Raw genomic sequence first — 11598 nt, forward strand, 5'->3', positions numbered from 1 at the left:
ACTTAACAAAGTAACATGGAAAATAATAACATTATGATGGTAAGCGATAAGGATACAACATTATGATTATATATGTAAATAAATTGTAGTTTTGTAGTTTTCATACTATCAATTCATTATAGGAAACTAGTATAGGATCTTAAGATTCATGATTCTCACACATCCACATACATAAATCATAATAAGATACTAACCTTGATCCATAAAAAATCCTACGAGATTGTGTTTGTTCTCCAACCATTCACAAACATAAATCATAAGAGATCCTATGAGAATGTTTTCTTCAATTTGTTTGTTCTCTAACCGCCGTTTTCCAATCTATCTCTTTGCTTTTCTTTATTCTCTCCTGCTTTTTCTTTTTTTCTCTCACACGTTCTTGGTGACTTACCATTAAATAACCTTATTGCCAGAGACAAAACCCTAATCCTTTTTATAAGCCAACGCCATCAAGTTGGGCTGAATTTTATTTTATCTTTATTTTATTTTATTTTGACTTCTCATAATAATCAATAGGTCCTTATATTTTATTAAACACATTCGGACCTATCATAATATTTCAAATGAGTCACATAATATAATTAATTCGTCAATTAATTATAACAATATAAAATCATAACAATATAATGATATGACGATAAAATTACAAAATTATAAAATAATAAATTATAAACTTATAATTTATAATTTTTTAAAAATAGTAAAATAATAAAATTAGATGTAGTTACAACTTAACAAAGTAACATGGAAAATAATAACCATATTAGTTACTTAACCGAAGATTTAATTGAAAATTTTAAATTTATTAAATACTCAAAAATCATAAAAATTAATTAAAGGATTCAATTGAAAGTTCTCACATGAAATTTAAAACATAATTAACACATAATTAAACCAAAGTTATAACGAGAATTCTCATCATAAAATAAAGATTTGAAATCATATGTAAAAATATGATTCGTATTATAAAATAAATTCTGGGAAAGACTACATTTTGTACCAGAGAATAAAACACACTGCATTGCTACTGACACACTCAAATTAAAACAAACTTCTTCTCTCTGTCTCTGAAAAGTTCATATATTCCCATGGAGCATCACAGCCTATTATATACTTATAAAACAATAATTTTTTATTGAAGTGAAAACCTTTTAGATTACTTAAAATCAAGTTACTTGTTTACGTTAACATCACTAAAGATGCTTTAATTTGTACATTTTTAATTATTAAATCTTACTTTTTGAATATTACTTTTTATTAAATGTGAATTTGTATTTGATTTAACAAATAAATATGTTTAATAATATATATATATATATATATATATATATATATATATATATATATATATATATATTAGATAGAGCGTTACCCATTAGATCAAGAAATATAACCAATAGTTAGAACACAACTCTTTTTATTTAAGAGTGTAGTAGCCTAAACACTATGATTCTATGATTCGATTGTGACCCAACCCACTTGGTATCTGCTACAGGACAATTGATGGCACCTACAACAATCTCCCCCTCAACAATTGTTCTACTAGGAATCTCACTCTTCGATTGCGACTTAGCCCACCTGGTCTCTGCCACATGGCATTTGTGGAACCACCAAATGTTGGGTTGATGAAAATAACACGTCTTGAAAAGTCTCACATTGTCTAGGATAACCAAGGGAAGGGAGCGAGTGTTACTGACTATAATGGACTCTAAGTCCATGATGTTTTTTGCCTCAATTAAACACACTTTAACTTTGTATTTGACTTTTCTTATATTCTTGTAGCAGAGTGTTGTGAGATTTGAGTTTAATTTTTGTTTTGGAAAGTGTGGGTGTACTTGGGGTCAAAGAGCATGGAATGGTAGTCTATGTGTTGTAGAAATTTTCACATAGTGTTATTTTCTGATGGAATGGTAGTTTAATTTTCACATAGTATATATATATATATATATATATATATATATATATATATATATATATATATATATATTATTTCATTTTATTTTATTTTTAAATGATAAATGTTTTTTTATGATATCTGAAACTCTACGATGAATTATAATATAACCTGTATGTGTTTTAAATTATATTATCCAATTTTTTAATTAATTTTTAATTTAGCGGATTTATATTTAATAAAATAAAATCGGAATATATTAAGTATTGATTTTGAAGTGTACCTGGAACATGAAATATATAACTCGACTATGTGTTCTATTCACCTCCATAGACATTAATTACAAAATCAAAAACATGACACTGTTTGAGTTTTGATGAGGTACACTTGAATGTTACAATATTGTTTCTTATTCCACCAAACAGTGTTTTGAACATAGGAGTATCTCTCACCACATTTTTCTTTTCTGACGCAGAAGATTTCCAATGATGTTAACTCAGCTTCACCATAGCAAGTCTTAATTAAGTTACATTCTTCGTTAATAAATATACATCAATTTCATGTAAGGTATTTCCTTACCAAAAATATATGCAAGGTATTTAATTTTAAGGAGCATTCGGTGAGTATGTGATAAATGTTTTCATGTTTGGATTATACCTCTTATTTAGCTAGTAAAAAATATTACTGAAAATATTAAATTATTATAATAGTGAAAAGTACTTTGTAATTTTTATCAAAGTATTCAATTTATTATTATATTAAATTGTTTGACAAAAGTAACGTGGTAAATGTTAGGAAGATTTTTATTTTAATTAGAAAAAGAAAAGTTTGTTCACATCTATATAGAAATATTTAAGTAAGAAATTAATTTAATTCTAAGTTGATCTAAGTCTGTTCGACTCCAAGTCAAACCAAGTTGATTTGAGCCTAAGTTGAGTTGGTTGGGACGAACCAACATTCAATGAAGTTAGGTTCGGTCCACATTCATCCGAGTTGGAGTTTACTCACATTCAATCAAGTTGGATTAGGTCCAGGTCGATCATAGTCTTATCGAGACCAGGTATGGCCTAACCTGATTAAGAACAAGTTGATTCAAATCTGCCTAGGCCTAATTCGAGTTGAGTGAGCTCATCCCGGACAAATCAAGTTGGTTCAGGCGAGTTGAAAGTAGTTGACTTGGCCCTAACCAAGGAGTTAAGTCAACAAAGGCCAAAGTTGAGACAAGTCAACATGGGTCGATCAAGCTGAGTCGACCTAAGTCCAAATCAAGTCAAGTTGGGTTAGGTATATTTTGAGTCAAGTTTGGTCAGATCTAGCTCGGGTTGGGTTCAATTAGAATCAAGACAAATAATATTAGGTTTGACCAAGTAAAATTGAGCTAATGTTAGATCACGACATCGAATCGATATCTTTTAACAAAATAAACTGAGTAAATTTCACATCATGTCAAAAAAAGTATTCAAACTCAAATCAACCTAAACTACGAAGATCAAAATATGAATTTAAGAATATGAAGAATTTGAAATTCACATAAATTTTATATTCTTTAATTTCAAGTCATCTGATTACTCTAATAAAATTATATAATTTCAAATTTTTTCAAGATTACTTATCCAAACAACGTATTTTTTCATAAAACAATTAAAAATTTTCAAAATATTAAATCATCTCTCAAAATATCTTATCCAATTTCTATATAAAGTTTGTCTTAAAATTATTCTCCAAACACTTTGACCTACAATAAAAATCATATAAAGCGAGTGAAGTTATTTATTTTTTCATTCTCCCTAAATACTATTAAAATATCATAGCTATGCACATGTTTAATTTATATTTCACTTAATTTTGAATAAAAGAATTTATATGCTTATTTTACATATAAAATGCCGAGTTAATTATCTTACTAAATTAAAGTTTAATATTTTTATTTTCCTTCGTTTTTTCAACAATAATTTAATATTTTTCTTAATTTTTTGACTCAATGTAATTTTAGTAATGATGTAGTCTCTTTTGTTTGATCATGTTAATAATGATTTGACAAAATGATATATATATATATATATGTATATATATGTATATACATATATATATATATATATACATATATATACATATATATATATATATATGTATATATATATATATATATATATGTATATACATATATATAGATGTATATATATGTATATACATATATATATACATATATATATATATGTATATGTATATATATATATACATATACATATATATGTATATACATATATATATACATATGTATATACATATATATACATATATATATATATATATATATATGTATATACATATATATATATATATATATATATATATATATATATATATATATATATATATATATATATATCATGTCAATTCATCACTTTGTAATAATGTTAACTTTGATTTAATTGAATGAATCATATTAACTCCTAATAAATATTGAGATCACCTTCACTCAATTTAATAAATATTAGGACTGCATTAAAAAAAGTAATAAAAGAATTAAACAATTCCTATAAATATTGGAAAAAAAAGACACTAACCCTTGGATTAGTTATTACTTTTTAGTTGACTGTTATCTTATACACTCAAACAATTAACTATATTGCCATAAGACATAAATCCCAAGAATATAATTCATTATCTTTAATATATCTTTATTAATTATTTAACTTTTATAGTGATTACTTCTTATTTTCAACACATTGCAAAATTCAAAAACTTTATACATCGCATAATGGGCCCACCTTCCTTTTGTCACCAACTCTTCCACATCACCTCCAATAAACCACAATCTCATCTCTTTAATTCTCTCATTTTTCATAAAAGCCCATGTTGAAACTAATAATGAATAAACAATTAATTAGAAAAAAAACCAATTTTTTCTTTATACACCATGTTTGTTTTAGGTGAATGTAGATGGCAAGACAAATTTAAGGTTGCCATTCATCTTTACATCAAGTGATGTGTGCGAAAACGAAAAATGAAGATTTGTGGGATAGAGTGATTGTGGTCCCGTGCATGTGAGATGAGAAACAAGAATAAAACCACTTCAGCACAAACGTATTATATGAAATATCTGAACTTAGTTTTTTTTTTTTTTATAGATTTTTGGTAATGTTTATCTGATGAGGCTTCAAGATACCTTTTTACATTAATTTTGGATGTGTCAAATTTTTACATTTCAAAATTAATTTGTAAAATCAATTCATATTAATGAATTGTTTAGAAATACCTAAAATCAATAGTAGATATAAGATTTAAATCAAAGAGAATAAATTTTTCTTTAACTTCTCTATCAACCAAACATGATTTTCTTACATCAAATATTAAAAATGCACAAAATTGATATTTTAATTTTTTTAATATATTTTAAAATTTCAAAATAATGATCATTAATATATTTTACAGATATAAATTTAAAAAATTTAAAAGAGAAAATAAAAAAGATAGTGAGTTCCACTCCTCCCAAATAAAACTAAAAACTAATATTAAAAAAATATTTTTTTTAAGACAACAGCAAACGAAAGTCTTCCTCACTTTTTAAATCAGACTAAAAAATGAGGTTTGAATTAATTAAGAGTTTAAGAAAAGAAGTTGGAAAAAAAGTGTAAGGAGCAGGTGAGAATTATAGGGTAGGACACATGGAGTGCAGTGTGCGGACTCAAACTCCTATTTCAAACCGATTAATACTTCACTCTTCCCTTCATCAAATGACAAAGACTGTACTATTTTGTTTCCTTCTTTCATCTTTCACTCTCCTATCACTATTCAACACTCAACATTCACTCCCTTTATCTTTCATTTCACCTTCCTTTGTTACCTTCCACTTCACACACAAAACCAAACCACTGCAACACAACATGCCAGACCAGGCACAACGTTAAACAAGGTTAGCACTCATGGATCCATCTTTACACTCTTACTTAATTTCCATCTACATTCTACTTTTTCTCAATGCAAAGTGGTAAGACATCACCACACACTTCAAAGTCCCACATTGCTCAGAGAAACTTCAAACTCCAAGGTTCTTTAAAAGGATTATTCTTTTTTGAATTGGGATATTAGTTATATTTTGTTGCTTCACAGTTTCATCTTTTTTTTATCTTTAAGAAAACTCGTTTTGCTTCTTAACTCTCCAAAATAAAGACGTTACTTTGTTGAGCCTGAAATGTGATGTTTCTTCTGCAACTCTTTCTGTTTTTTCTCCCTTCAAAAGCGCTTTTTTTCTTGTCAAAAGTTATGCCAAAACAAACTCACATCAATATTTGACCTAGCTGCAAGGTTTCGTAGCTTTCGTGTATAATATATTTCACTCATCCTTTTGCAAAAGCAAAAAGAATATATTAAGAAAAAGGGGCTATTCTACAATGTACTTCTTTTGTCTGTTTCTTTATCTGCTTCTTCAGCTTTTTATTTATGCCCAATAAATTAATCTCTCTACTTTCTCTCATTTCATTCTCAAAAGATGGGTTTTTTTTTTTGTTTTCTATTTTCCTTCCTTACACCATCTTCCTTTCGTTGTCGAGTTCAACGTTTTTGCATGCTTTCTCGTTTCCCGTAACACGTGATTGATTCCCCTTATTCCCAGAGAGATTCCTTGCATGAAGTGACCTCCTAGGGGCAGAGGTTTTCCCTTCTCTGTCTTGCCGTTTTTCTGTTCTGCAATGCGCATGTATAGAACATAGAACATAGAACATGTTCTGTCACGAAATTCAACTACAACATGTTATATGAGCATCTTGTTTGTTTCCTCATTGAAGCAATGGTGTGAAAAAAAATGTGAAATGGGTTAGAGCCTAGTGGAGTGGTCATCTGGCAGACAGAATCAGAAGGTTTGAGCGGTTTTAGGTAAAATGGTTTGTGTTCATATCACAACAACTTCACATCCTAAACTCTTGTTCAGTGGACCATGCCTACTTTCACGGCAAAATTGGGGCTAAGACATTTTCATTTTCGTTTTCATGTTTACAATAATGCCCCTAGTACATGTATACATGGAACAGAGGTTTCAAAATGGGTTACCGGATCCAATGTGATTTGCAGGTTATAGTGGGTTGGTGAGAAAACCCTGATTCGAACCAGATTTCTGAAATGAAGTCCAAACTCCTCGAAAGTCTGATTTTTTTTTTAGGTTTTTGATGGGTTTTTGTGGGCATAGCTAGATTTAACCAACATTACAACATTGTGCTAAAAAGTCAAAAAGTCTCGGTTTTGGTGTAATGGTCGTAACATTTGGTTTGGACACAAATTTTGAAGCTTTCTTTGATCAGGTTCTGGTTGGATCTGTTACTGTTAGTTCATTAACTCACAGGGGCAAGTTGGTATTTTCATTTTCAGAGATTTGCAGATGTTGGGCACCTGTGTAATTTCATCATTTTCTGTTGTTGTAGTTGTAGGCCCCTCTTGATCATTACTGGGTGCTCTTAGCCTGAAAGAGCTTATCATAGCATCAGTTGGTAATGAGAACGTTTTCCCTCATGTGTGGACCTGTGCTACACATTTTGTGTTTATGCCAATTTACTTGACTTTTGTTCCTTTGATAGTGGTGTCCATAACATTTTCCAGAGACATGTTTTTACACAGTTTTATTATAATTGACACTTAAGAATGTTGTAATGAAGTGTTTTCTTTTTAACTATCTTTATAAAGTAGTTATATATTATTAGGTAAAGGTGCTTTTTTTAAGATTGAAATGAAAACCCTATTGAGCAAATCTTCTGCATTTATGGCTTATGAGGTGAAGATAAGAAGATGATAACATCCTGCATGAACACATTTATTTTTTTTCCATAACTTCCACCTTCTCATTGGATTCTCTTGTCTCTGTGTGTGATATGTTGTCTGAACTGTTACAGTCATTGTGGGTCAGGGAGCATTCAAGCAGCGAGGCCCAAATTATTAAACTGGTTTCTCTTTACTGGACAAGAGGCAATTAAGCCATGCAGACACCAAAGACAAGGTAACCTTTGATGAACTGGTGCATTGTTCTTATGCTGTTTCATTAATGTTTGCTATTTCAAAATGATTTCTGGTTTTAAAACATGCCAAGAGTTTTCAGTGGTGTTGTTTACATTGGTATGTGTTGTGTTTCTAAATCAGGAGAAAAATGCTAATAGATATAAGTTCTCTATTTATTCTTCACTTTGTTTACAGCAATTAGTCAAGTCTAACTAATTTTCTCGTTTAATTAATTTTGCTGGACTTTCCCTTTATATGTGAAATATATCAATTGCTGAAAGCTAACCAAAGATACCATTACATTGAAAAGACATTATTGAGTTTACCTAAATAATATGTTATTGATTTATCTATATGATATGACAAACTGGACCAATTTGTTGAACAATTGGATGATTTGTAATCATATTTGTCTCCAAATCTATAGGCCTAATCATCCTTCTGCACTTTCCTTTTTGGTTCCATTTTGTTTGGTTAATGTGGTTCCTCCTCCCTATAACTGCGGAATGGAATGATGAAGATTGGGACCCGGGGCAGTTATCACCAACTCTAATGAATGAACAAACCTTTGTTTTTTCTATTTGAACAAAAAAATAAGATTCTCTTTCAATTACTAGAAATCTGTTATTGTAATTTCACTGTTAATCACCGTGTTAGGTAATTGAAAATAGTTCCTAACATGTGCTTGGAAGACAATCTCATTTTCAAACTGAATTTATGATGTTGATGGCGCCTAAGTTATGCGTCGAGAAGACTTTCTTGTAACTTGTTGGAGTTATTTTCGTTTGTGCTTGGAAGAAACTTTGCATTTTCAAACAGAATTTATGAAGTTGATGACACCCATGTTGTTTTAGGAAGACTTTCTTGTAGCTTTTAAGCGTCTTTAAATTTTTCTGGAGAACTTTTCTTTTTCAAACGGAATTTATAAAGGTGATGATGACTCTATGTTATACTAGGAAGACTTTGTTGTAACTTGTTGGAACTTTCTCCGGTGGTTGTTGCTCTGTATTTTAGCCTCCATGTGTTTGTTTAAATTTCGCTTTGAAGAATGGTTCGCCTTATCTAGTCTAAGTTCTATATCACGTTAAAGGATTTCTGCTGCAATGTGAGTGTGAGGATACTGTTTAGCATGGCTACAAGGTATTTGAGGCGAGAATGGAGAGATATGAGTTTAAATTTCCCACAGTGAAGTTCACTTGCTTACATTTTTGTAAATTGATTTCAGAAGTGGTTCCTCTGAGGTTCCTCAGAAGGTGTCTCCTCGTGCTGTGCGCCAACTCAGGCCTACTACTGTGGATACTGATTCTGTATCTTCTTCAAGTCAGGCTAATAAATCATCAAAGGAGAGAAGCCCCAAAGTCACTGATCGCAGATCACCCAGAAGCCCAGTTGTTGAGGTACGGTTTCCTTTTCAAATGATACTTTAACTGCAAATTTCAACTAGATATGTTGGAACAGAAAACCTTGATGATAAGAACTACAATCTCTATTCAGATGCTTTTTTCCTTTGATATTATAGTAGCTTATAATGAGTTGTTTTCTATAATTTATCAGTACAGTTTTCCTAGCCTTGAAATTTGTGGTGAACAATGAAGCATTGTAATTTTGTGTTGTTTTAGAGGAAGCGCCCCAGCAAAATATCTGAATTAGAGTCTCAAATTTCTCAACTGCAAAATGATTTGAAGAAGGTGATGGATCAGCTTGTTTTGTCTGAATCAAGCAAGAGGCAAGCGCAGCAAGATGCCCTGGAGTCCAAGGAGCAACTACTAGCTCTATCTGCAAAATTTGAAGAGTCACAGAAACACGTTCTGGATCTTTGTGCTGCCGGAGAAGGTCGTGTTCTTGAGCTGCAGAAAATCATAGATGAGCGTGATATGGCATGCCAATCTGAACTTGAGGCCTCCAAAAAGCAGCTCTCAGTTGAGTCTTCTGCCTTGGCCTCTGCAATGAATGAAATTCAGATGCTCAAGACCGAACTTGAATTGGTAGCCAATTGTGAGAGTGCACAATCTCAACAGGCAAAATCAGCAGACACGGAGCTACTAAACATGAAGCAGAACTTGTCTGAAGCTCTTTCTCTTGTGGAGACCATGAAAAACCAACTAAGGGATTACAAAGAATCTGAAGCTCAGGCCCAAGCATTGGTCAGTGAAACCATGTTGCAGCATGAGGCTGCAAAAAATGCTATTGAAATCCTAAGAGCAGATGTTGCAAAAGCTGTTGATGGCTACAATACTATTGCTTTGGAGTTGGACCAGTCCAAAGCACGGGTAAACTCACTAGAGGCACTTGTTAGCATGCTTCAGAAAGACCCCATCAGTAACAAATTTGAACACCAACCTGAAATATCGATAGAGGGAGAGGGTTCTTATGATGTAGAAGCAGAAGTTGTTTCTTTGAAGTCTGAGGTTAGACGCCTGCAATCTGCCGTAGAAACTGCTGAGACTAAATACCAAGAAGAAAAGATCCAAAGCACGGTGCAGATCAGAAATGCATATGAGCTTGTGGAGCAGATAAAATCTGAAACCGGTAAGAGGGAAGGTGAGCTAGAGGCTGAGTTGAAAAGGAAGAAAGCTGACATTGAAGAGTTGAAGGCTAACCTAATGGATAAGGAAACTGAGTTACAAGGCATTGTGGAGGAGAATGAGAACTTGAACACCAAGCTTCAAGAGAGCATGTCATCCAAAAATGAGCATGAACTCAAGATGGAAACTAAAAGACTAGAAGAATGTGTGGCTGAACTGAAGTCAGAGATGATGGACAAGGAGACAACACTGCAAAGCATATCTGAGGAGAATGAAATGCTGAAGATGGAAATCAAGAAGCTCTCAGATGGTGGTGGCAAAGTGAGTGAGGAAGTTGCAGCTGAGGTAGAGGGAGCTAAGGCGGCGGAAAAAGAGGCTCTGATGAAACTTGGGATTGTGATGGAGGAAGCAGATAGGAGCAACAAGAAGGCTGCAAGAGTGACTGAGCAGCTAGAAGCAGCACAAGCAGCAAATTTAGAAATGGAAGCAGAACTGAGAAGACTAAAGGTGCAGTCTGATCAGTGGAGAAAGGCTGCAGAAGCAGCTGCTGCTATGCTTTCATCAGGGAACAATGGGAAAATCACAGAGAGAACTGTGTCTCTGGATAACAACAACTACAAGTGCTCACCCTATGCTGAAGACATGGATGATGATTTCCAGAGAAAGAAAAATGGTAACATGCTGAAGAAGTTCGGGGTCTTGTGGAAGAAGCCTCAGAAATAGTGAGTGTCTGGTTTTATGTATGTTGTTATGTTCTGAATTTTAGTTCAATAATAGTGTGTTCATGTGATGTTTATTTATGTCTTCTGCAATTTTGTCTCATCCTTGCCTTCCAATCTGCACTGTAAATCCTTCTCCGTCAGAAACTGTTTGTGAAGTGTACTTCAAACGCTGGTGTTTAGTTATTGAATACATTAAGCTTCACATGATGATGCACATAATTGTAGTCTCATAATGCACACTGTTTCACTTCCTGAACTATTTTTTTCACTGATGCGCAGTATTTGGATAATGTAAACTTGAGAATAATGTGCAGTATTTGAAGACAGTACTACACGTTGTAAATGTTCGTAACTCTTTTTAGAAACAGTCTTTTATTATCATTGTTATTATTATTAACTGGTATCCATGGATAATTTTCATAGAAAAAAAGGTTACGCATTTGCTCCAGTAAGCAAAAGTGAGCTTGTTTATTTT

At 31.8% G+C, this 11598-nt stretch overlaps 1 protein-coding gene across 10 annotated transcripts; it reads left to right on the top strand.

The window, feature by feature from the left end:
- The first annotated feature begins 5626 nt into the window (after nucleotides 1–5626).
- Nucleotides 5627–11342, top strand: RIP5 (ROP interactive partner 5). 10 transcript variants are annotated; one of them, XM_028054716.2, is made up of 6 exons: nucleotides 5643–5807; nucleotides 6679–6766; nucleotides 7309–7374; nucleotides 7774–7877; nucleotides 9102–9273; nucleotides 9496–11342. In XM_028054716.2, exons 4-6 carry the CDS (start codon nucleotides 7858–7860, stop codon nucleotides 11122–11124), a joined length of 1821 nt encoding a protein of 606 aa, XP_027910517.2. In that variant the 5' UTR covers nucleotides 5643–5807; nucleotides 6679–6766; nucleotides 7309–7374; nucleotides 7774–7857; the 3' UTR covers nucleotides 11125–11342. The 10 variants fall into 10 exon arrangements, with proteins under 10 accessions (XP_027910514.2, XP_027910515.2, XP_027910523.2 ...); XM_028054714.2 differs by lacking the exon at nucleotides 6679–6766 and having other exon boundaries at nucleotides 5636–5807; XM_028054718.2 differs by lacking the exon at nucleotides 7309–7374.
- The last annotated feature ends 256 nt before the right edge of the window (nucleotides 11343–11598 follow it).

The sequence above is a fragment of the Vigna unguiculata genome, chromosome 11 (genome assembly GCF_037176805.1).
Source record: "Vigna unguiculata cultivar grain cowpea cultivar isolate G323 ecotype 2 chromosome 11, ASM3717680v1, whole genome shotgun sequence".
NCBI classification, from domain to species: Eukaryota; Viridiplantae; Streptophyta; class Magnoliopsida; order Fabales; family Fabaceae; genus Vigna; species Vigna unguiculata.

Bases quoted from the DNA above. Each gene is read 5' to 3' on its own strand.
- RIP5 (XM_028054713.2), top strand. From the start codon at position 7,858: ATGCAGACACCAAAGACAAG. The intron at 7,878-9,101 runs GTAACCTTTGAT...AATTGATTTCAG, and splicing joins ATGCAGACACCAAAGACAAG to AAGTGGTTCCTCTGAGGTTC. The intron at 9,274-9,495 runs GTACGGTTTCCT...GTGTTGTTTTAG, and splicing joins CCAGAAGCCCAGTTGTTGAG to AGGAAGCGCCCCAGCAAAAT.